At 37.6% G+C, this 25548-nt stretch overlaps 2 protein-coding genes across 6 annotated transcripts; both read right to left on the reverse strand.

Moving 5' to 3' along the window:
• Window positions 1-5661: 5661 nt before the first annotated feature.
• LOC104095354 (protein FLX-like 3) lies at window positions 5662-18676 on the reverse strand. 4 transcript variants are annotated; one of them, XM_009601476.4, is made up of 6 exons: window positions 18484-18651; window positions 12948-13485; window positions 12673-12818; window positions 10491-10570; window positions 10300-10384; window positions 6715-6851 (listed from the first exon to the last, which is right to left on the reverse strand). In XM_009601476.4, exons 2-5 carry the CDS (start codon window positions 13472-13474, stop codon window positions 10301-10303), a joined length of 837 nt encoding a protein of 278 aa, XP_009599771.1. In that variant the 5' UTR covers window positions 13475-13485; window positions 18484-18651; the 3' UTR covers window positions 6715-6851; window position 10300. The 4 variants fall into 4 exon arrangements, with proteins under 4 accessions (XP_009599772.1, XP_009599771.1, XP_009599770.1 ...); XM_009601475.4 differs by lacking the exon at window positions 6715-6851 and having other exon boundaries at window positions 10043-10384; window positions 18484-18676; XM_070197798.1 differs by lacking the exon at window positions 6715-6851 and having other exon boundaries at window positions 10043-10384; window positions 18513-18651.
• A 930-nt stretch (window positions 18677-19606) lies between these two features.
• Window positions 19607-23928, reverse strand: LOC104095355 (eukaryotic initiation factor 4A-9-like). Of its 2 annotated transcripts, XM_009601478.4 has the most exons (5): window positions 23699-23928; window positions 21736-22245; window positions 21571-21638; window positions 20912-21348; window positions 19607-20428 (listed from the first exon to the last, which is right to left on the reverse strand). In XM_009601478.4, the coding sequence occupies exons 2-5, from the start codon at window positions 22233-22235 to the stop codon at window positions 19796-19798; spliced, it is 1638 nt and encodes a 545-aa protein (XP_009599773.1). In that variant the 5' UTR covers window positions 22236-22245; window positions 23699-23928; the 3' UTR covers window positions 19607-19795. The 2 variants fall into 2 exon arrangements, with proteins under 2 accessions (XP_009599773.1, XP_070053898.1); XM_070197797.1 differs by lacking the exons at window positions 21571-21638; window positions 23699-23928 and having other exon boundaries at window positions 21669-21799.
• Window positions 23929-25548: the final 1620 nt, after the last annotated feature.

The following is a 25548-nucleotide window of genomic DNA, read 5'->3' on the forward strand; positions in this document are numbered from 1 at the left end:
GCAGACAGCTTACAAACAGCTATAGAAAAGCCTTGCAACTGCTTCCTGAAAAGCCTCGCATCTGCTTCCTTTCTTCTATAAATAGAGGAGTTTTCAGTTCATTATGTACATAAGTTTGAAGTTTGAATAATATATCAATCTCTTTCTACACTTGTTTTCGGTTTATTTACTTTATAGTTTTTATTTTATAACACGTTATCAGCACGAGACTCTGTCATCTCGAGCAAATACTTTGAAGTATCACAAGTACGAACTTTCTTTTCATAAATAATGTCAAATCTTTCTAAACTTGAATTTGTAGCCCTGGATATATCGGGCAAAAATTACATGTCTTGGGTGCTCGATGCCGAAATTCATCTTGATGCGATAGGTCTGGCAGACACCATCAAGGACAAAAATTAGGTATCAAACCAAGACTGTGCCAAAGCAATTATATTCCTACGCCATCACCTTGATGAGGGCCTGAAAATGGAATATCTTACTGTTAAGGATCCAGTCATACTGTGGGATAATTTAAAAAATAGATATGACCACTTGAAGATGGTCGTTCTTCCACAGGTACGATATAATTGGACTCATTTAAGGCTACAAGATTTTAAATCTATCAGTGAGTATAATTCTGCTATGTTTAGAATTATTTCTGAATTAAAATTATGTGGTGATAATATTACTGATCATGATATGTTGGAGAAAACTTTCACCATTTTTCATGCCTCGAACATGCTCCTGCAGTAGCAATATCGAGAGATGGGATTCAAAAATTATTATGAACTTATCTCACATCTTTTTGTAGCCGAGCAACATAATGGGCTATTAATAAAAAACCATGAAAGTCGACCTATTGTTCTTGTCCATTCCCTGAAGTGAATGAGACGAACTTTCACCGAGCTAAGCGTGGAAGAAGATGTGGCCCCAGTCGTGGTCATGGCCGTGGTCAGGGAAGGAACACTAATCATGGTAATAATAATGCACCAAAGAACCATCCTCACCACCAATAGTGGAAAAGGAAGGAACAAAAGCATGAAGCGGTGCAAGTAGCAAACGCAGAAAATGCATGATATAGATGTGGAGAAAAAAAGAACCGGTCACGTACATGTCGTACGCCAAAGCACTTGATTGAGCTGTATCAAACTTCCCTGAAAAAGACTGAGAAAAATGCTGAAGCAAATTTTATTTCTGAAGATAATTTAGACTTCATGCATTTGGATGTAGCTGATTACTTTGCACTCTCGGAAGGAGAAACAAGTCATGTGATCGGTGATGAATCTGTAGAGATGTAATATTTTAATTTTTGTTGTTTGTAGTAGATAGTATGGTTATGTAATAGTTGTACATAAATAAAAGTTATGCTTTGATAATAATGTTTACTATCATTTTTATTTTGTTTATGTCATTTTGAAGAATATGGATAATCCTCAAATTATGTTTGGATCAAAGACCAATCATGAAAATATTTGTATAATTGATAGTGGAACAACTCATGCCATATTCAAAGATCAGAAATACTTTTCTTATTTTCATAAGGAAAAAGCAAATGTTTCTATAATTTCTGGTAATATAAGTTTGATTGAAGGCTCCGGAAGAGCTATTGTATTTCTGTATAAGGGAACAAAACTTATTATAGACAATGCATTATTCTCCTCCAAGTCCCGAAGAAACTTGTTGAGTTTTATGGATATCCGCCAAAATGGGTATCATGTTGAGACAATAGATGAAATGAATATGGAATATCTTTGTATTTTACAAAGAATATTTCTGGCCAGAAGTACACTATAGAAAAGTTACCAACTTTATCTTCTGGCTTATACTATTCAAAGATTAGTACAGTTGAAGCACACTCTATCGTAAACCGAAAGTTTACTGATTCAAATATTTTTGTACTTTGGCATGGCCGTTTGGGCCATCCTGGATCAATAATGATGAGACGAATTACTGAAAATTCGAGTCGGCATCCATTAAAGAACCTGAAAATTCTTACAAATGATGAATTTTCTTGTGATGCTTGTTATCAAAGCAAAATGATCACTAGACCTTCACCAATGAAGGTTGGCATTGAGTCCCCTGCCTTTTTAGAGCGTATACATGGGGATATATGTGGACCTATTTACCCACCAAGTGGGTTGTTCAGATATTTTATGGCCCTAATAGATGCATCTTCAAGATGGTCTCATGTGTGCCTACTATCATCTCGCAACCTGGCGTTTGTAAAGTTATTAGCCCAAATAATTCGATTTAGGGCACAATTCCCAGATTATCCTATAAAGGCTATTCGCCTTGATAATGCTGGAGAATTCTCATCTCAAGCTTTTGATGATTATTGTCTATCAGTTGGAATAAAAGTTGAACATCGTGTAGCTTATGTTCATACTCAAAATGGCCTTGCAGAGTCATTTATTAAACACCTGCAGTTGATAGCAAGACCACTACTTATGAAAACAAAATTGCTCACTACTGTTTGGGACCATGCTATCTTGCACGCAACATCACTTATCCGTCTCAGACCAACACATTATAATAAATGTTCTCCGTCACAATTAGCTTTTGGTCATGAACCAAATATTGCCCATCTACGAATTTTCAGATGTGTTGTATATGTGCCAGTAGCACCACCACAACGCAGTAAGATGGGCCCGCAAAGAAGGTTAGGAATATATGTTGGGTTTGAATCACCCTTTATTATTCGCTATCTTGAACCATTGACTGAAGATTTATTTAGTACTCGATTTGCAGATTGTCTATTTTATAAAATAAATTTTCCACAATTAGGGGTATGGGGGGAGAAAAAGGAAATCAAAAGAGAAATTGTGTGGAAAGTTTCATCATTATCTCACTTTGATCCACGTACCCCTATATGTAATCATGAGGTCCAGAAGATCATCCATTTACAGAATATAACAAATCAAATGCCAGACCCATTTACTGATTTGAAAAGGATAACTAAGTCACATATCCCTGCAGAGAATGTGTCTATCCGAATTGATGTCCCAGCAGGACCATCTACTAGCATGAAAGCTAGTGAACCTAAAGCACGCCTGAAGCGTGGTAGGCCTTTGGGTTCTAAGAATCGAAATCCTAGAAAAAGAAAATCGATAAATTATCAAAATGATATTATGAAGGGATCTCCTGAAGAGACACAAGATCTGATTAGTTCTGAGATTCCTGAAGAAATCAACGAACCCGAGACTCAAGTGAGTGAGGAACTTTTAATAAGTACTACTGGTGATGGGATTAATTTAAATCGATCTGAAATAGTGGTGGATAATATTTTTGCATATAATTTTGCACTTAACATTATGCAAGATAGTGAGAATCTTGAACCCCGATCTGTCGAAGAATGTCGATAAAGATCTGATTGGCCAAAATGGCAAGAGTCAATTCAATCGGAATTGAAGTCACTTGCTAAAAGAGAGGTCTTTGGACCAGTAGTCCAAACACCTACTCGTATAAAGCCAGTTGGTCATAAATAGGTTTTTGTGCGAAAAAAGAATGATAAAAATGAAGTTGAAAGATACAAGGCTCGCTTTGTTGCACAAGGTTTCTCACAACGACCTGGAGTCGATTATGAAGAAACATATTCACCCGTTATAGATGCCATAACATTTCGATATCTCATCAATTTTAGCCTTACGTGAAAGGCTTGAAATACATCTAATGGATGTGGTTACGGCTTATCTATATGGGTCACTTAATAATAAAATTTACATAAAAATCCCTGAAGGATTTAAAATGCCTGAAGCATATTCAAAATCTCAGGAAATGTATTCAATCAGATTACAAAGATCTTTGTATGGTTTAAAGAAATCTGGGCGCATGTGGTATAATCGCCTCAGTGAATATTTGCTGAAAGAGGGTTACATAAATGATGTTATTTGTCCATGTATTTTTATAAAGAAAATGGCTTCAGAATTTGTTATACTTGATGTTTATGTTGATGACATAAATCTTGTTGGAACTCGAGAATAACTCTAAAAGACAATTGAATATCTTAAGAAAGAATTTGAGATGAAAGATCTTGGAAAGACAAAACTTTGTCTTGGTCTACAAATTGAATATTTAACAGACGGGATCTTTATCCATCAATCTGCCTATACATAAAGGGTCTTAAAACACTTTTACATGGACAGAGCGCACCTACTGAGTACACCAATGGTTGCTCGATCACTTGAAGTGAATAAAGATTTGTTTCGACCTCCAGAAGAGGATGAGGAACTCCTTGGTCCCGAAGTACCCTATCTCAATGCAATTGGTGCACTAATGTATCTTGCTAATGCTACAAGGCCTGACATAGCATTTTCTGTTAATTTACTAGCAAGATATAGTTCTTCTCATACATGGAGACATTGGAACGGGATTAAACATATATTGCGATATTTAAAGGGAACTCTTGATATGGGTTTGTTTTATGCTAAAAAAAATAGTGCAGATCTTGTTGGTTATGCAGATGTAGGTTATTTATCTGATCCCCATAAAGCTAGATCTCAAACCGGGTACGTGTTTACATGTAGAGGTACTATCATATCATGGCGCTCCACAAAGCAATCTATTGTTGCTACTTCTTCAAATCATGCTGAAATAATAGTTATTCATGAAGCAAGTAGGGAATGCATATGGTTGAGATCAATAATTCATTTTATTCGAGAAAAATATGGTTTGGAATGTGAGAAAAGACCCACAATTTTATACGAAGACAATGTTGCATGCATAGACCAATTGAAGGGAAGATTTATAAAAGGAGATAGAACGAAAAATATTTCACCAAAATTATTCTACACACACGATCTTCAAAAAAATGGTGACATTGATGTGCAACAAATTCGTTCAAGTGACAATCCGACAGATTTATTCACTAAATCTTTGCCAACTTCAACTTTTGAGAAAATGGTATACAGAATAGGAATGCGGAGACTCAAATATTTGAAATAAGGTTTTCATCAGGGGGGTAAAATACGTGATGTACTCTTTTTTCCTTACTAAGGTTTTTTCCCACAAGGTTTTCCTTATAAGGTTTTTAATGAGGCAGCTAGAAATACGTATTACTAAATATGTGTACTCTTTTTCCTTCACTAGGATTTTTCCCACTGGGTTTTTCCTAGTAAGGCTTTAACGAGGCACAATACCTTTTAATGAACATCCAAGGGGGAGTATTATGAAAATAATTATATTGTGGATGTTCATTTATTACTCCGCTATAGATAATCTTCCTAAAGAAGATTATCCATTTAGTACTATGTTAAAGTTTATCTACAAGCAGCTGATGCAAGCAGGTTGCAAGCAGCTCAATAAAATGATTTGCAGCTTCTTATTAAACAGACAGGTTGCAAGCAGCTAAAGAAAAGCCTTGCAGCTACTTCCTTTCTTTTATAAATAGAGGAGTTTTCAATTCATTATGTACATAAATTTGAAGTTTGAATAATATATCAATCTCTCTCTATACTTGTATTCGATTTATTTACTTTACAATTTTTATTTTATAACACTATCGTGCTTTTATACCACTAATAAGAGGTAAGAGTATACGTCGGACTAAATACCAGTTAATAAAGATGCGTCTTCTATTTTTTTGCCTTGAACACAAAATGTATCCCAGTCTTATATGTCTAGTTTTGATTTTGTGCTGCTATGACTTGACAGAGGGAACGACCCTCTTATGACATCAAAAAATTCATACAAGCTTCTCTAATATTAGAATGGCAAACTCGATCCATTTCCCAACTAAGGAAAAAAGATGAAAAAATAATGATGATAAGGCAACAAGCAAGCAGGTAGAAGACAACAAAAATACGCAGAAACTAGTCGCTGCGAGCAACAATCATATTGGCCTTAGTATTCTGTGATTTTGCTATCCTAAAGACAACAACAATCAGGTCATGCAACTACCCTAAAGAAGTTGACCCTTACATACTACCCCCATATTTCCATATCAAGTACGTCCCATGTAGGTCCTTTTTTTTGTGTTTCAAGCACAAGCCCAATGTAGTCCAGATGCGTACTGTAAAAGGCCAACCATATTGGCCTTAGTATTCTGTGATTTTGCTATCCTGTCCTATCTCTTGGAAAACACACTTGCAGACTAAAAAGAGTACTGACTATAGTCAAATCGATCAAGCTGCTTTTTGGGTCTTTTTTTTTTTTTTGTTTTTTTTTTTTGTGAATCCCACTTATGCATGTGTTGCTTTATGCTGCTGTTCATAGAAAAAACCTCTGAGAGCATAAGACGTTAAAACCGGGGTTCCCATCCTGCTAAACAACAGCACGGCAACTTCTGTCCATTTGAACTTTGTTATGAGACTTACGGGTTGTTGACTTTCTTGATGATTGAACGGAATCAAGCCCAGGGGTAAATCCTCTAAGCCCTGGGTGATAAAGAACTTGAAAAATATGCACATGGGTAATAAGGAACCTGAAACAGGCATGGATATGCCCCCCCCTCCCCAATGGTGAATGTCGGAAGTCAACTTCCTGGATCACGCATGTGTGGGCTGATTCACGGTCAAGCTCCTCCCATCATAACACCCTTGAATTTGTGCCCAAAGTGGATTTTAATTGGATTCCTTACAAAATTTCCATTCAATATCATTCAGAAATACCCCGATTCAAATTGACTTGGAACAGATCGTCATGAGTTCCCCTAGATCCCTCTTACCATTATCCGACAGCCCAGTCAAGGATCCCCAAATTAGGAGCCAAGCAAACTGAACGACTAAGTCAGAAAACATCCAACTATACTGTGTCCAGCTCCCACAGCCCAGAGGTCATGGCCCAACTTTGTACCACAAAAAACCTCCAATAGCATAAAGGCAGCAACATAAGGATAAGGCAGATCATTGAACCAAGCTGCCCAGCTTTCTCATCTGCAAAACGAAAAGAACAAACTATGACGTGAGCACTATTTGCAAGGAAAAAGAAAAGAGGAAAATAACTTTAGTCATAAATGCTTCTGATAAACAAGAGACTCGTGGAGACAATTGCGCAAAATCAAGCAGCATGCTGAGTTCTAAAACTGCATACCATGACGTAAAGGAATATGAAAAGGTAAATCTACCAGTCACATGATAGAACCGCATAGTATGCTGATTCCTTCTTCCTTTTAATTTTTCTTTTTGGGTAACTCTATGGGACCTATAAGCTTTGTGGAATAATTTATAGTTCATAAGGACAGGATTGAAAGGGAAAAACGGAATCAACGAGCAATCCAAGTGGGACAATAGAGTGTCCATTCTTGAGCAGTTGCTGACCAGAAAAAAATGTACTCCTTGCTCCATGGCAAACCCAAGATATTCTAGTACCTCCAGCACCTGGGTCATTTATCTCAAATACCAAAAGCTTCTTCCTTGATCTTAATTTTCCTACAGCTTTACGCCGGAACTAAAATCCAATCGCCTTCAGTGATTGAACAATGAAATCTCAGCATCTCCATGGAGGTACTCAACTAAGAGACCTCGGAGAAATCGGCACACCAAAAGTAAGCATAGTTCAATCCTAACATTAACCTTCTCATGTCACCAACTTCAACTATCAAATTTACTCACCTTCTTCCAATTACAGAGTGATTTCCTTCAAATCATTGCCACTAACTAAATAAAAGGTAAAGGTCGCCCACTCAAGCACACAAAAACCAAGTATTACATAAGTTAGCACTCCACCTAAATACAAGATTGCTGTGCTGAAAATAGCTGTAGTTGAAAAACTGCATACCATTGGCCTCCTCTCCTAAATATGAGATGTGCTTCAACTACTAAGTAAAGAATGCAACATGAAACCAAGTGTAGAAGGACCCCTGCATTATCCATTAATAAGGTGCACACACTGTCAACAAGGTAGTAACCTACTTGCTTCTTCAGCCCAAAATTCAATTTGTATCTCCTTTTTTAGGGAAAAAGTTAATTTGTATCTCTCGTACAGTAAATGTCTGAACTGCAAAGTGAAATACCCATATTATAAACTAACATTGGTTTCCCATTTGTAACCCAAACAGAACCTCCTAAAAACAGTTCCCTGACAACAAGGAGAAGCAACATTGGAAGCCACGAAATAGGGAAGGAAGCCAACACTGCTAACAAACGACCGAGAAATGAGCACCCAAGACCGTCTCCTAGTGGCCAATGAAGCAGGTGCAAACAATAGAGATCAAGGTTAGACTAAATACTAGGTGGTTTCTTCTCATCTGCCTAAGCTTTGGTAGGCATAGTTACCTAACACCTCTGCCAATGGGAGGGTAGCAAGTACGATGAAATAGCCAAGAAACGTGCAAGCTTGGCCCAAACACCACCGTTATTTTAAAAAAATAAATGACTGCAAAGGAGAATCTCAAAACAAACTCCTCCCCACAATGCATTCGACATCAAGTAAATGGAAGCAAAAATATCCTTCTTCCTTTTGTTTCAGTTCCCTGATAAAACAAGTCTCTGTGAAAAACTAAACCCACCCCCACAATATCAACATATAACAGGTAAAATGGAAAAGAAAGCTGATATAAAAATAATAGTAGAAGTAGTAGTAGTCCAGAGAACCCCAGGATCTATATGTTAGTGAACTGAGATCAAATCCTAGACTATAACCCATCAGGAAAACTGAACCTAAACATTAGGCTGGTGTCTGCAAGAATTAGTCTCCAAAAATAAAGGGAATCCACAAGCATAGAAAAGAAAGAGAGGGATCGATCTACATCTAGATATTCCTGAACAGAAACGCAAAGAGACAGAAAGAAGATATAGAAGCACATCCAAGTAAAATCTCTTAGAAAGATTGTATAATTCAGGGGCCATCGAAACAGAATACTTGCCTATGGCATTTTGTTTGGCAGTCATCGATTGCCAATGTAGCTTCCACTGTCTTCACTTCAGATCTCAACTCGTATTTCAATTGCTGCAGCCAGGATGACTCGCCTTATGAACAGTATAGAACAGCTACATGTTAAGCGAACGGTTCATGAAGGATTACCCAAGCGTTCACATAGATGCTGCATTTTCGAATTTGAATGAGTTAATCAGATCAGGGAGGTATTTCAATCTCTAAACTCCAAGACCACCCCAGCTTCACCGCTCTGCCTTTGTCTCCCCATCTGGGAACAGTGATCCTATTCCAAAGAATCTACGAGACTACGCCAGTCTATTTTCGGCTGTAGTAGCTGCTTCCAATGGAACTGATAACTTGATAGACCAACACAGAGTGTTTCATTGAGTGACACTATACTTCTTATTTCCCAAGGCACAATCCTTTCCCACCAGTACCCCATAATGATTTGAGTTCATTATTAACCACCAACTTCATGTTTGAACTCAAATAAAACAGGGATAAGATAGTTACGGACTTTTCAGATCATCACTATGTTTACAGCATGCCACTACAGTGCAGACTGACATTCATCAAGTGCAATATTTATGGTATGCATATTCACTGCTGCTGATTTTCTTCATAAACAAGTAAACTAGAAAATTCGCTCAACAAAAGCATTCATAAATATAATGCCCACAAAGCATTCCCCCATAAGTACTGGTGGACATCATTCATATATACTCTTCACTGTCATTCATTTCCACTCTTTACATCATTCATTTCCCACTCTTTACTATAGTTATCCTGGCCAATATCCTATATACTTGAATAATACACCCAGGGAATAGAAACACAGTGCAAAAATTCTTCAGGGAAGTCTACCATAATAGTGGTTCCTATCGTGATGAGGGTTATTGCACTGCATCAATTTCTTCTGCCAGAATTAAGTACTGAATATATCTCTCAAAGGGAGGTCCAACTAATACAATCAAGAGAACACGGGTTTGTAATGTCCTCAAAGCAGCTACCTCATGGTTAAGCTTCAAATCCCAAAATACTTTTTTCTAGTAAGCCAAAACATTGGCAACTTCATATTCTCATACAGTACACCATCTATTATGATAACAACGTGGTCAACCATACTCCCAAATTCATCAGCTAGTCCTTTGCAAAATGCTTTTCCAAGTGATAATATAATCTTAAAAGTTTCACCAGAATTATTAAGAGAATCAAATGCTCACAAAGAGCAAAATGGACAAGGAATATGTACACAAAGAACTGGAATGTTGCTACTTTTAAACTATAAAGTTATAACATTAGACATTAATTAAAAATATCCATCTCCATCAGCTATGGGAGAGCCTTAATTACCCTATACAGTTCAAGATAACAAGCAGCACACAGTACTTTAGTACCCGAATATGATAACATCCACATCAGAGACTAGAAAATTATAAGCACAAACAGAAGAATAAAAAAGAGGCCCTTCTTCCTACTGGATAGCAAGCGAACAGGAGAGAACACCTCAACGACGATTCATCTGAGGTTTCTCAAGTCCTCCCCATGAAGCTGAAGCAGCACCGTACAAAGGACCCTTGTCCGCAGCACCCTGAGAATAACGGATGAATGTCAATCCACCAAGTCGACACTACCTATGCTGTTTGCTATGACCACTAAAATAAAATTCCCAATCATGTGACTGGAAATATTCATACCATATGAACCCCATATCCCTCGCCATAAGGAGCAGGAAAAGTTGCATCATGTCTGCCGTATTTCATCCCATATGATCCACCTTTAGCAAACAGATAATAAATCGTTAACATAAGTAACCAAAAGAACAAAGAACCGTCACATTTCTTGAACTCCTTCAACCACACTAGAAGGCCAATATATGCTCTAATTAGGCCACCAGTTATCAAGAGTAAACTAAGTTCTAAGTCTACTGCTCAACCAGTAGAGGCTTATAAAGAGATATAACTTGTAATCATTCTTCTCACTACCCTTTAGCTAAAGAAGTTTGAAGATGGATTTTAAACAACTTTTCCTTAAAGAACCTATATAAGGAATGCATGTTTCCATCATGGCAGGCACATTACTTTGTTTATAAGTATCATGCAGGCACATATTGTTCGACTATATTGTTGGTTTCGCACTATTTGGTCATTACCTGATTGCATTTCCGAGGACAATAGCAGTAAAAAAAGAAATTGGTCATCTCTATATAACTCTTTCTATCTCTAGAAGTGGGCGCTTTTCTTGTGGGGGTGGGGGATGCCAGTTGGTTGGTAGGTAGGTCTGCCTCTAACACTGCAACAAGTGGAACCAAAAGAGACCCTTCACTGCAACTCCAGAAAATGAGTTCCTATATCATGAGCTACAACACTACCAAAGAAATGTATTCACCACAAACTCCCAAATCTAAAGGTCATTTAGCCTCAAAGGGCAAAACCTGCAAACTACTTGAGAATAATAATCCAGAAAAGAATGCTTTTACTTGGAATCACTATTCACTACTCCAAGCCTCGCCATCCGACCATTAAACAACTGGGTTATAACAGAACCCTACTTGCTTTCAAGCTCAAAGGAAAACCAAAATAAATAAAAGACTAAAGAGGCTCATCTATAAACAGCAAATAAAATCCAAGGCATAAATTACCACTCAGGAACCCTTTCCCACCCGCCTCAATGTTTGGGTCCAACAGAAATCACATGTCTCTGTAGATTCCCTAATTTTTGCGTTACCACTCATATACAAGAACACCCCCCCCCCCCCAAATTGAAAAATTATTCACCTAATAGAAAATGTTTGGGTCCAAAAATAAGGGCTCCCAGATCCTAAGATTGCCACGTTGGGCAACTACCTAAATAAATATGGAGGCTAACCTGGGACAGCAGATTGGGTAGAGGAAAAATCAGAGAAATTTAAGTAATACCAATCAAGCATAGATAAGATTTATAACAGAGCTATTTAAGAAACTACTAGAAACATAATAACAGCCATTACAAAGAAAAGTGCAATAACATATTCGCATAATGACAACTGTATAATGCTAAGTACATCTTCTGCTAATTCGAAACACAGGGCCCTCAGTGAATTACTTGAAATATTTTGGATGATAATGGTCCTTGATAGTTCGCTTCATCTCATCTCAGCTTTTATTTTCTCTTTGGGATAAGCTCAGTTCGTTGTAGTTGTATATACAGCTACATAATAAAACATAGTTTCCTATATCATACGTAGAATGATGCATGCAGGCAGGTGGGCCTATAGACACACTGTTTTAAAGCATTATGTAAAGTCAAACAGATGCTACATTGGTTCGAAGAAATCTAATCCAGCTGTAAGAAGTTGGTTGTTTAAGAGAAACTAGTCTGTGCGGCTGTGCCTTGCTGTACTGGCCAGATTGCACAGAAGTTGGGGCTCAAGATTGAAGGCAATCTCATTTAATAAATTTTAAAAGTACGTGTAGGAGAAAGATAACTAGCTTTTATCAGGCAAGTGAATAAACAAGACTGCTCAAATATAATAGTTAGCTTGGTCCCCAATTACCCAGAAGACCAAAACTTTTAGCACTTATCAAGGATTTTAACACCTACTACAGTCTTTAGGGACACTGGTAAAAATGAATCTACTCAGACTCTGCCATTTTACCATTAGTTAAAGTCCCAACACTCGAGCATCAACAATTTCTGAACTTCTCTTCTACTACATACCAATACAGGAAAAAGGGGAGTAAAAGGAAAAAAGTCATTTCTACAGTTGGAATGTGTCAACTCTGCTCGGGAAAGCATTGGAGAAGCAGTAAAAACAGTAGCCCCACCACTAGAATAGAAAACATGTAAACTGCCCCCCACATGCTTTATAAAATAAAGTGTAAACTACTAAGAGCGTACCTGCAACCCATGCTCTACCATCAGAATTAGAAAGTTCAGCACGTAGCTTCTCAACTTCGCGTGCCATTGAAACTAAGTTTGTCTCCATTGCCTGTCTCTGATCCATGAGTTCAATTTTAGCCTTCTTTTCATAGTCAACAGCAGACCTAGAAGTCACGATCAAATTAATAAAAGGGTTTCCACACCTGATGGCCACCAAGCAGGTTTTTGAAGTAACAGCACTCCATGTTAATCATATCTCCAGAAACAGAAAGAAACAAAGTAAGAGCAGATACCTTGTGCGTAAAAGTTCCTGATGCAGACCATCAATATCAGTCCTTAAAAGGGGAATCTGTTGGCTATCAGCTTGTAGCTTGGCGAGGTCTTTGGTGAGGGTCTGCACCTGGCCAGAGAGATCCTGCTTAATAGTATTAAGCCTCTGAACTTCAGTATGGAGTTGTTTAGCCTCATTTTTCAGAGGTTCAGTAGCTCGAAGATCACCTTCCAGCTTCAAACCCCTTTCGATCAGTTCCCTAGAGCGCATTTCATGCTCCGCCTGAATATCACCTATTGCAAGATTCATGCGATGAAGTTCCTCCTTTGCAGCACCCAATTCACGCTGCAGAGCAATTCGATCTTCAACCAGTCTCCGGTTTTCACCCAAAAGTCTGCGTATTTCAACATGTTGTATTTCAAGTTCTTCCTCTAACAAAGCAGGATGAGGCATGGGCCGAGGTATAGGACCCCGAGCAATATGTCCTTCTGCAGGATAGGCCCGGCGGTTATCAAATGCTTCCCGAGGAATGCGATTCCTTCCTGCCATCTCACACAGTGCTGTAAAAGAGTGAGTACAGCAAAAATAATTAGACCACAACAATAAGAAACAAACAGCTCGAAAACAAGTAATGATATGGCAATTCAACCAAGTCTTAAACAATGTGGGGTGAAAACAAGCTACGGTCGCAAGAGCACAATATTCTCATCAGTAACACGCAAATAATAGTTTATTTAATTGGCAGAGTCAGATAGTGCACAACACAACTAACACTAGACAACAAACCGTTGGCTGCTTCTATGTGAGCAAATTCTTAACAAGCATCCTTAGTTATCCAACAGAAATTAAAGATATAAGACAAAATCACTCAAATCTTATTGTGAATTTTTTCCTTTAGAGGTGTCTCATCAGGAACTTTACAGATCTAGAAAATACAGGATGACACAAAAAGGCGGCATTCATGTGTAGGAGGATTAATAAATAGTCGGCTAATGTAAGTAGTAATAAATGGGGAGCTAAAAGCAACTGGCAAACTGAAATGCAGCAGTCAACTGTCTAGCTGCAGTTAGCAACTACACTCGTATAGATAAAAGATCCAAAATATTGCCTTCCATTAATAAGGGAATCAGTTTGCACAAGAAACAAACAAGTCAGCAAAAACCCCAACAAACAAGTGATTGCAATAAATGCTCTCAGACACGGATACCGAGGTAAGTCACAAAAAACCCTTTTCCGATACCCTCTTTTCTACAATCACTTTTCCGACATAACCAAGACCCCTTTTCCGACTTTCTCTCTCTTCAAAAAACCTCCGACCACCTCTCTCCAACAAATCCGACCACTACTCTCAGTAAAATATACCCTCCACGGACAAGTTTACTTCTTATCTTCGCGCCGACATCTCTGCAAATCCCGGATGCATGGTTTAGCTTTCTCCGGCGACTCCTTTTCTCTCAGAAACCCCATCTCTTTCTTCTTCTCTTAGTGCTGACTGTAAACTCTGGCAAGATGGGTTAGCTTTTTCCGGCGTCGGTGGCTGTCTCAGTTCTTCTCTTGCAGGTGAGAAATCTTTTGACTGATACAGGGGAAAAGTTTGATCGTTGGTTCACTTTAACAGAACGTAATAGAAGATTCACAAGCAAAGTTACGCTAGATGAAGGAAATCTTCGATGGGTATGTGATGCCATTCAACATGCTTCAGTGGGGAAGGGGAATTTTTTACAGAAGGTGGAGAAGGACGGTCCAAGCATATACATACCGTGTTTATCAGAACTACAACATCCATGGACGCTATATCAGAATTGAAACTTGGTCAGGAAACAGGAAATCTGCAGTAATAATACCAGAGAATGCATACAATCAAGGATGGGGTGATATCGCTACAAAAGTTGTTCATTTCCTGGGAAGTCCACAAGTTCGTAAGCCAGCCTTCATTGGGGACCAATCTTTTGTAGATACTGCAAAAATTATTCAATGGCCAGAATTGGAAGCGCAAGTTCACTCAGGGGAGAACTCATCCAGCAACGAAGGTGACGTCAACAAGAGTTAGTTTTTGTCTAAATGTCTGGTTGGAAGGCAGGTCTACTCAGTGGTAGGTACTCCAGACTATATCCTGCTCAAGAAGTTGAAACTGCTGAAGAAAGACATATCAACTTGGAATAGAGAAGTTTTCGGCAAAATTGAATCCCAGAGGAGCAAGGCACTAGAGGAATTAATGTTTCTGGACCAGGCTAGTGAGACCAGGCTGCTATCACCCATGGAGCAGTCCAAAATGCTTGATCTAAAGATGGAAATTCAGAATATAGCCAAAGCGGAAGAAACATCCTGGAGACAAAAATCTAGATGTTTATGGCTAAGTGAGGGAGATAGAAATACCAAGTATTTCCAAAAGATGGCCAACAGTCACAAGAGATACAATTGCATTGACAGACTCAAAGTGGGGAAGACATTATTGAGGACAAGAACCAGATTAAACAGGAAATATTGGACTTCTATGAAGACCCCTACTCTGAAGCTGAACATTGGAGACCAACAGCCAACTTTGAAGATTTGGCTTGCACCTCAGAGGAGGAAAAGGAGGAGCTTGAAAAAGAGTTTGGGGAAGAAGAAATACTAGCCACCATCAAGTCTTGTGCTCCGGATAAGGCATCAGGTCCTGAGGGATTCACCATGGGATTCTTTCAGAAGGCTAGGGCCATAATCAAATCCGATGTCATTGGTGCCATGAATCACTTTCACCTACACTGCCATATGGTGAGATCTTGCAATGCTTCATTCATTGCATTGATCCCAAAAAGAAAGGGGGCTATTGAACTAAAAGAATATAGACCTATTAATCTAATTGGCAGTGTATATAAGATTGCAGCAAAAATTTTAGCTGAAAGGTTGAAAACTGTAATATGCAAGCTTGTTTTTGGGAGTCAAAATGCTTTTCTAAAAGGTAGACAAATCACAGATGCTTCACTTACTGCCAATGAGATACTGGATTGGAAGCAAAAGAAAGGGGAGTCCGGAATTCTATGCATGCTCGATATAGAAAAGGCATTTGATCAAGTAAATTGGCAATATCTTTTCACTATCTTAAAGACGATGGGTTTCGGGGAGAAATGGCTCAAGTGGATAAAGTTCAGCATTACAACAGTCAAGTATTCAATCCTAGTGAACTCCAGTCCAATTGGTTTTTTTTATCCCCAAAAAGTAATCAGGCAAGGGGTCCCCAGTCCCCTTTTCTCTTCATCATCCAGCCATGGAAGGGGTGAGCAAAATGCCAGACAAGGCCAGAGACTTACAATGGATTCAAGATTTTGAAATTGGCACCAATGCTGAAAATACAGTCACTATTTCTCATTGCTATATGCAGATGACACTCTAATTTTTTGTGGAGCAGAGGTATCACAGGTGCAATATTTGAATCTGACATTGCTTATATTTAAATCCTATCTGGCCTCCACATCAACATGATAAAGAGCATTATATACCCGGTTAATGAAGTACAAAATTTGGAAATGCTAGCAGCAGATATTTTATGTTGTGAGATAGGCTCATTTCCAACAACCTATCTGGGACTGCTTTTGGGTGCTAAGCACAAATCAACTGAAATCTGGAATGGAGTGGTGGAGAAATTTGAAAAGAAGCTAACTACATGGCAAATGCAATACTTATCCATGGGGGGCAGACTCGCACTCATCAACAGTGTACTAGACAGTATCCCTACTTATCTTATGTCTCTTTTTCCCATCCCCTCAAAGGTACAGAAGAAACTGGACATAATAAGAAGGAACTTTTTATGGGAAGACAATAGCGAATCACACAAGTTTCATTTAGTGAAATGGGGGAGAGTGACATTGCCTAAAACTCTTGGAGGCCTGGGCATCAAAAACATTGCCACGCACAACAGATGCCTACTCATGAAATGGCTATGGAGATATGTGCAAGGGGAACAGTCAACCATGAAGAAAGTGGTGAATGCAAACACGGGGTCCAAAGTAACTGGTGTACAAAAGTCTCTAGGGCGGCACATGGGGTTGTACCTTGGAAATACATAATCAAACTATGGGGGGAGTTTAGCCAGAATAGCAGATTTCAAATCGGTAATGGGGCTAATGTTAAGCTTTGAAAGACAGGTGGCTAGGGGATTCAACTCTACAAAATGACTTTCCAAACCTCTATCAAATAGCAAGCAGACCTGATTCGACCTGATTCAACTGTCTCTCAGAATAGAGCAGACAATTCTTGGTTTCCAATCCTTAGAAGAAATGTGCAAGACTGGGAATTGCGTGAATTACTTAGCCTTCTGGAACAATTGGAGAAATGCATGGTCAATGAACAGCTTTCAATAAACTCGTATGGGGAACAAGTACTAAAGGAATATACACCGTGAAAGCAGGATACCTATACAATATTAGCCAAAATGAAATGGTGGACAGTTGGCCTTGGAAGCTCATCTGGAAAACAAAATTACCCCCCAAAGTTATATGTCATAGCTGGACTGCATTGAAGGAAGCGTGTCTCACTCAAGATAATCTTTGCAAAAGGAGCATTCCCATAGTTAATAAATGCTATATGTGCCGGCAGGATTTTGAAACAAACAGACATCTATTTTTGCATTGTCCAGTTGCTACAGACATCTGGAATATGTTCCTTTCAGTTTTAGGACTCAACTGGGTGATGCCAGAGAGTATTAAAGATGCTTATAGTAGCTGGAGTCTATGGAAAGTTGGTAAATCCATCGGCAGGATCTGGAAAATGATTCCTGGATGTATTTTTGGGGCTATTTGGATAGAAAGGAATAGAAAATGTTTTGAGGGTTTAGCAACTCCAAATTACTCCTTGATGGCTAATTGTATAGTTTTTTTATATAGCTGGAGTAACCTCTCCCCTATTAGCTCCCCCGAATTATTTTTGGATTTTGTTAGCTCCCTAACACTAGCATAGGACCATCTGTACAGAGCTAACATATCATCTTTTGTATTAGCACCTGGACAGTGCTCTTTTGCATCTTCTTGATGCTTTTTATAATATCTTTTACTTCATCAAAAAAAGAAACAAAAAAGTCAGCATTTAATTTTTGGAAAGCATATAAAAATAACATTAATTAATTGCAGAATAAAAAAGCCTCGAAATAACAGAATTAGTTACATAACAAACTGTCAATTAGCGTGTAAACAGCGTGCTTTAAACTATATAAACTACATATACACTGGTAATACATATAATCTGGCATGAACATTCACAAAGAATAAACTTTACACAGAATAAAAAGGAAAAAAAACAAAAAGCTACTCACGAATCCCATAATACTACATCAATCACGATTAATCCGTTAATTCCCGGTCTATACAACAACAAAAAATTGAAAAAATAAAAATAAAGATCAAGACTCCTCGTTGATAGTCCAAAATTCAACGTTATAAAAAGGACAAAAGTATACCCTGAAAACCCTAAAATCGTCATTCATAATAATCTGAATAGATTCCTGAAGTGAACAGTGCTAAAATTTAAAAGATTGCCAAATCAAACGGAATAAATTACAGCTGAGATTGGGTTTTAGAGCTTACGAAAATAAAAAAGTTGATTTCCTCCAAACCGATGTAGAGATGCCTCTGTCTCCGCCGCTAGGAGAATTGTTTGCGCAGCCTTGCAAAGTCGCAGAAAATAGTTTTAGGGCCTTTTTGGCGATGCCTAAGAACTAAAGTTGAGGGGAAATAAAAAAAAGTAAATTACCTTGTCCTATCCCGCAAAAATAAGGAAAGAACGATTTATTTATGAGAAAATTAAATTAAATAATTTTATGATTGGGCCTATTGACAGAAAGAAGGATAGCGTGGTTTATAAGAATGACCTTTGAAATGGATGGTCTTCAATATTTAATAAAAACTTCAAGTTTAATAACTTTTGCCCCAAAAATAAAATTTTTGGTCAAACGTTTAAGATCATCAATTTTCAAGATCATTGAGAGTGTAATTTTCTGAGAAAGAAAAGTCAACATGTAAATTCATTTGTAAATACTAGTAACATAATTTTCTTTCAATAATATGAAAGTATTGATATTTGTGTGATATTTGAAATTATAAAAAATATATTTGTTACTATCCAAACTTCATGAAAGGTATGTTAAAGGATGGGAGAAAATGGAGAATTATACAAGCATGTTGCATGTAACTTTGCCTTGCTAGATTTCGAGGCATTTGCACAAATGGCCTCTTCTATATCACTATTTAAATTCTATCCTTCGGAGCGGACTAAATTTGTCAGCCAAAAGAAAAGAAAAAAATTATTCAATCATGTTTAAAGACAACATTTAACCAAGTTGGCTAACGGTCACAGGATTTAAAGAATGGCCTTAAGAAAGATCATACAGTCTATAAAAGTCTCTAGCTTTTTAGCTATGAATCCTTGTTTCATTTAACCAATTTGTTTTTAGAAAGATCAACATTTAACCAATTTGTTTCATTCTCCAAAACCCATGTACCTTGTTTCATTCTAGCTTTTTAGCATGAATCCTTTTGTAGAATAAGATACTGTGAATGTTGTTACACACGCATATTTCAGTTGTGATGTCTCAAAAGTGATAAAACTTATACTATAAAAGACACATGGTATGGACTTACTTTTTTGGTATATACCATAGTGCAGATATTACTTTCCACTTAATGATTGCTTCATTAGTAACCAACAAGGAAAACAAAAATGCCAATATCAAATAAGTTGTGACATTGGTGAGAGAGATTCCTATGTGCAAATTTAGTCACCGCTGACTTCCCAGAAAATTGCATCACCATATAAAAATGCAAACACCTAGTTCGTGTTCGCTCAGAAAAGGGTACTAGGAGCTATATTCTTACCTATATCACAAACCTAAAAAGCTTTTTAGAAATCAGCAACATTTGATGGAAGTTCGTCGATGACCACATTGTAGAACCTTTGAATATCAGATAACATTTTTTCCTCATCTGCTGTTACAAAGTTGATAGCATATCCTTTGCTTTCAAATTCTCCACCTCTTCCAATACGACGGAGATAATTCTCTAGTTGAGTTGGAAGATCATAATTTATCACAATACACACCTGTTGCACATCAATAACACGAGCTGACAAATCAGTTGTGATAAGTATACTAGAGGAACCAGAGCAAAATTCACGCATGATTATGTCTCGAGTTTTCTGGTCCATTTTTCCATGAGTGGCTGAGACTGTGTGACCACGGCTTCGCATTTTATCTGTTAGCCAATTGACCTTTAGGCGGGTGTTCACAAAAATAACACTTTTGGTGATGTTTAGTCTCTCGTAAAGATTACACAGTGCATCAAACTTTCGTTCTTCCCTTACAACATTGACATAAAATTGTTTGACACCTTCAAGAGTCAGTTCATCAAATTTGACTAAGATTCTCACTGGCTTATTCATGAACTTCCTTGTGATTTCAACGGCGTCAGCCGACATGGTTGCATAAAATGCTACTACTTGAACTTTGGCAGGCAAAAGTTGCAAAATGTCATGTATCTGCCAATAAACGTACATGGAAGAGAAAATCAAAACTATGAATCTGTAAAGTGCCGGTAAAATGAAATGTAGGGGAAAGATTGAATCTGTATATACCACTACATGAGAAGTAGCAACTCAACAAATTGAACGCGGTGGGAATTGATACAGGAACCTACACGGGGGAGAAAATGCACTAAACCTGTTTTTGCATAGCTTTAGCAACTAATTGAATAGGAAGGATGACCAAATATTGTGCTACCAACATTATGCATACCATTGAAACCTCTATTCTAATCACCAAGAATGATTAAGGAAGGAGGAAAAGCACATGTTGACATTGTTTAGTTTCACATCTTCTACACTGGTTATTTCAAGAGAATTAATAAAAGAGATACTCCAAAACTGGGAAATACCCAGCCACCCTCGCACCTAAACATGTCCAGAAAGCATATATCATCGAAAACTTTGAAGTGTAAAATACAACTGTAGAAGATGAACTACCTGGTCTTTAAATCCCCTTGAAAGCATTTCATCAGCCTCATCTAGCACAAACATTCTAATGTGATCAAGACGCAGAGGTTGTTGTTTCCTCTGCAACATGTCAATTACACACCCAGGTGTACCAACAACGAGATGAACACCAGCTGATAAGATATGCTTATCCTCCTGGATGCTATTACCACCTACACAAACATGGACCTTTACCCCAAGGTGGTCGCCAAGTGCTCGCATGACATTCTCAATCTGTTGTGCACGTTCACGAGTAGGTGCCAAAAACAAGGCTTGGCATTGAACTAAGCGACAGTCAAGCTGCTGTAAAATTTCAGAACAAAATGCAGCTATCTTCTCTGAGGCAGATAGAACCTGCTGAATTACATCAAGTCCCCCGCAGGATGGAAGTATACCACTTTGCTGGGTTGTGGATGGTTTCTTAATACCTTCAATAGAAGCATCAAAGATTGCACTCAGCAAAATGGATTAGGAGGTGAGAAGCGGGAATTGGCAAGAGGAGAAGAACTTAATAGTTTTAGTACCATTTTGAGGAATAGAAAATCCAAAATTGTTAAAAGACTTAACACTTAAACAAATAGATAATCCAAACAGAACCTAAACAATGAGACAAATAAAAGGATTTCGATTGAATTTTTTTGAAAACAGACCTTCTTTATTTGTTTGTATCTGATCCATCAGTTCAATTTTAGCCTTATTTTCATACTCAGCAGCAGACCTAGAAGTCATAAGACAAACTTAACATTACCTTCTGATAGCCACATTGCATGTTAATCATACTTCCAGAAGCAGCAGGACACAATAATAACATATACCTAGCACACAAAAGCTCCTGACGCAGTCCATCAATCTCGGCCCTTAACAAAGGAATCTGTTCATTTTCACCTTGCAGCCTGACGAGGTCCTTCGTGAGTGTCTCTACCTGGCTAGAGAGATCTTGCTTAATGGTACAAAGCTTCGTAACTTGCGAACGGAGGTTTTTAACCTCAATTTTCAGAGGTTCAAGAGCTCGAAGATCTGCTTCCAGCTTCAAACCCCTTTCAGTAAGTTCCCTAGAGTGGATTTCATGCTGAACTCGAATATCACCTATCATAAGATTCATGCGATGAAGTTCCTCCCTAGCAGCACCTAATTCACGTTGCAAAGCAATTCGATCTTCAACCAGTCTCCGATTTTCATCTGAAAGTCTACGGATTTCAGCATGTTGCATTTCAAGTTCTTTTTCCAACAAGGCAGGATGACGCATGGGTGGAGGCATAGGAACCATGGGAATATGTTGTGCAGGGTTACCCTGATGATTATGAAATCCTGCCATCTCACGTGTACTGTAAAAGAGTAATTGCAGCAAAAGAATTAGACCACACAACTAGAAAATTTCAGCTCAAAAGCAGATGAATGATACATCAGTTCAATTAAGTTGTTAACAATGCTATAAAAGTCTTCAGAATCTTCTGTGGGGAAATAAGTTCACAGAACAAAGTTGCAGTGGTTATGCCATTCTCAATAAAAACAAAGTTATCAATATTATGGCTGGGCCTTTGAACCAAGGGAAGCTTAACGAACCCAATAAATAGTACAATTTTTGACAGTGATAAGAGAAGTGAAAAAAAAAAAAAAGGATAGGCCATTAACTTATAGTTCAAGTCCCTGTTGGAGGGAGGGGGAGGAAATTGAATTCTACAGAACGACAAGACAGAAATAAGAGCAAGTTTATCACTACATAATGGTCTTTCAAGAATGTATTTACGTGAAAACTAACACATTGAATTTCGAATATACTAATTAAAGACGAAGCCAGTGAGAAATACTAGGATTGCCAATCACTCACAACAGACAAATACATAAGTTAAGTATACAGTGTTACATCCCCTACTGGACAGACAAACTCATAAAAAAAACTTAGCTTATTCAATAGTAAAACAGAAAAAGAAAAAAAAAGGCAATGAATTAATAGAAGCTAATATGGAGTGAACTTGATAAATCCAGTAAAGTTCAGGTGAAACTGATATTTCCCTCAGACTAACAATCTCACTCTATACCTGAATTGAAAAATTAACCATCATATGTATACTTCTTGATGCTGATCAACATAAAATAACAAAATAGTGTTTCAAAAGCATAATTTCTCGTCAGTAAATTGGAACAAATTTTTTTATTTAAATTGGCAGTTCAGATAGTGCACAAGCAAAGCAACAACGACAGACTAATCGTTGGCTGCTTAGTTGTTAGCTTACTCATAAAAAGCACCCCTAGCTTTCTTAAACGGATGGAAGATATAAGACGATTCCAGTCTTGCTTCTTAACAATTTCCTTTTGCTGCATTTTCGTTTTGAGCTTTGCTCTTCTGTTACACATGCAATCGATTTTCCGACTTTATACAGCAAACCAAAGAAACAAAAATCAAGATCAATATTACTCCTTTTCTTTCTCAGCCAAGGGTGTAGCCTAATAGTCAATCAATTGGATTGAGAACCATGAGGTCTCAGGTTCAAATCTCAGTTGACGCAAAAACACTAGGTAATTCTTACTAGGTGATCGTCCAAGCCGTGACGGACAGATTTACACAATATTTTCCTTGACGGACATAGTTGAGGTGAGTGCAAGGTGGTCTCGATAATAAAAAATATCTTCCTTTTTTCAACAGCATGTAGAAAAATTTAAATATAAAAACAACCCTAAATTCCACATTCTTTTTTTTTGGGTAAATAGAGGAGATAACTCGACTAAGAAAACTGTCCAAATTAAAAGGATAAATAGGGCTGAGATAGGATTTTAGACCTTGAGAAGATAGGGAAGTTGAACAGCGGCAGCGCCGGAAGCCGGTGGAAAGGTGCCTCTCTCCGCCTCCGGAAGAATGGTTTAGGAAGTGATTTTAAATCCGTTACACTCAAGCCCCGTCCCGCCGAAACAAAATGATATTCGACCAGAAACAGTGATAGTAGCTCAAAGGGAGAAAAAATGTTTATCTTTTATAGGAATTGATTTCTTAACTTTTTTAGGAATAAAATCTAAGCTATTTTATTATCTTTATCAAGTATTTTAAATTAACTTCTCGGTAGGGAGGATTTTACCTTGGACTTACGCGGTGTGAATCCGATTACACAGGTAAGCACGTTTGACCATTTAGATACCAGAAGATTACAAAAATAAAGTACATTATGATATTTCATTACTAAGACATAAGTGTTACGAATTTATATGAAGATCTCTAAAAAAAATATTTTTATTTGATTTGTAACAATCGGGTTATTTTTACCTTTTTTCTTTTTGTAATATAGCTAATGAATAAAAGAAATGTTCAGCTTCTTCTATTTATATTTTTGATATTGTATTTCAAAAATTTATCGCGTGATAATTCTCGAATTTTCTGTTTAACAAACGCATAAACCTATCAATTTCTCCTCAAAAGCTAAATATATAATGGAACAAAGTTAATTTGAATATTTACTAGATAATTAGTGGAAGAAGTGCTATGATTACTATATCTCAATATATTTTTTAATACTATATTTTAATAATTAAATGTCAATTTTGCTCTTAAAATTAATGGAATGAATTGCTTAGGCATTCGTAGTTAAGAACTACTAGTGCATTTTATTAGTATTATTCATAGTGCAAACTGCAAAAGATAATGTAGAGCCCAGTTAAGTATGTTCCAGTTATGAAATTATCGAATAAACATTATCGAGCGTTACAAAACTATTTTATCCCCATTAACTCAATGAAAACTGTCGAGATTATAGATGTGGACTAAGCTCTGCATCTCCTCCAATGTCCTCCAATGAAGGATTCAACAGTTTCTAGATGATGGAGTTCGTAGAGAGAGAAGAGAGAGCTTAAGAAAGTCTCTGACTTTGTGAAAATGAAACTCTGATATTTTGTATTGAGTATTGTTTAGTTATGTACAGGTGTACAACTAGGATACAGCTGGCAATAAAAAAAAGAATAAACTTCCACTAACTAATTTGCTAACAGTTAAGCATTATACTAGCTTACACTAACTATATTAACTAATAGTGTGCAGAAATTATAATATAAATATAGTCTTAATTACCCCCCTCCCTCCCCACTCCCCTCAAGTTGGATGCGAGGAGATCACACCCAACTTGCCAAGAGCAGAACAATGCTTGATCCCAGTGAGAGCTTTGGTGAGCACATCTTCAAGTTGCTCCCGAGTGCCAATGTGGTGTAAAGAAATGAGACCTTCCTGAAGCTTGGTGCGGACAAAATGGCAATCTACTTCAATGTGTTTGGTTATTTCATGAAACACGTGGTTCCTAGCAATATGCAGAGCAAATAGGTCGTCACAATGCACAGGTATTGGCAAACAGACTGGCACGGTGAGTTCCTCAAGCAGTCTGGATAGCCAAACAAGTTCACCAACAACCTTTCTGAGGGCTCTGTATTCTGCTTCTACCGAGGAGAGGGAGATGGTTTCATGTTTCTTGGACTTCCAGCTGTCAGGGTTGCCACCCAAAAATACAACATAGTCAGTTACTGATCTTCTAGAATCAGGGCAGGCTGCCTAATCATAATCGCAATAAGCAGCAACTGAAAGATCATCTACATTGCTGAAATATAGACCCAGAGTAGGGGTCCTTCTTCAGGTTCTCAGCATATGATATGCT

Source organism: Nicotiana tomentosiformis, chromosome 3 (genome assembly GCF_000390325.3).
Source record: "Nicotiana tomentosiformis chromosome 3, ASM39032v3, whole genome shotgun sequence".
In the NCBI taxonomy this organism is placed as follows: domain Eukaryota; kingdom Viridiplantae; phylum Streptophyta; class Magnoliopsida; order Solanales; family Solanaceae; genus Nicotiana; species Nicotiana tomentosiformis.

Bases quoted from the DNA above. Each gene is read 5' to 3' on its own strand.
- LOC104095354 (XM_009601476.4), bottom strand. From the start codon at position 13,474: ATGGCAGGAAGGAATCGCATTCCTCGGGAAGCATTTGATAACCGCCGG. The intron at 10,571-12,672 runs GTACGCTCTTAG...TGTTTGCTAAAG, and splicing joins TGGTAGAGCATGGGTTGCAG to GTGGATCATATGGGATGAAA. The intron at 10,385-10,490 runs GTATGAATATTT...CGTTATTCTCAG, and splicing joins AGGGATATGGGGTTCATATG to GGTGCTGCGGACAAGGGTCC.
- LOC104095355 (XM_009601478.4), bottom strand. From the start codon at position 22,235: ATGGCAGGATTTCATAATCATCAGGGTAACCCTGCACAACATATTCCC. The intron at 21,349-21,570 runs GTCTGTTTTCAA...CTTCTATTGAAG, and splicing joins GATACAAACAAATAAAGAAG to GTATTAAGAAACCATCCACA. The intron at 20,429-20,911 runs GTAGTTCATCTT...GTTTATTGGCAG, and splicing joins CAAGGGGATTTAAAGACCAG to ATACATGACATTTTGCAACT.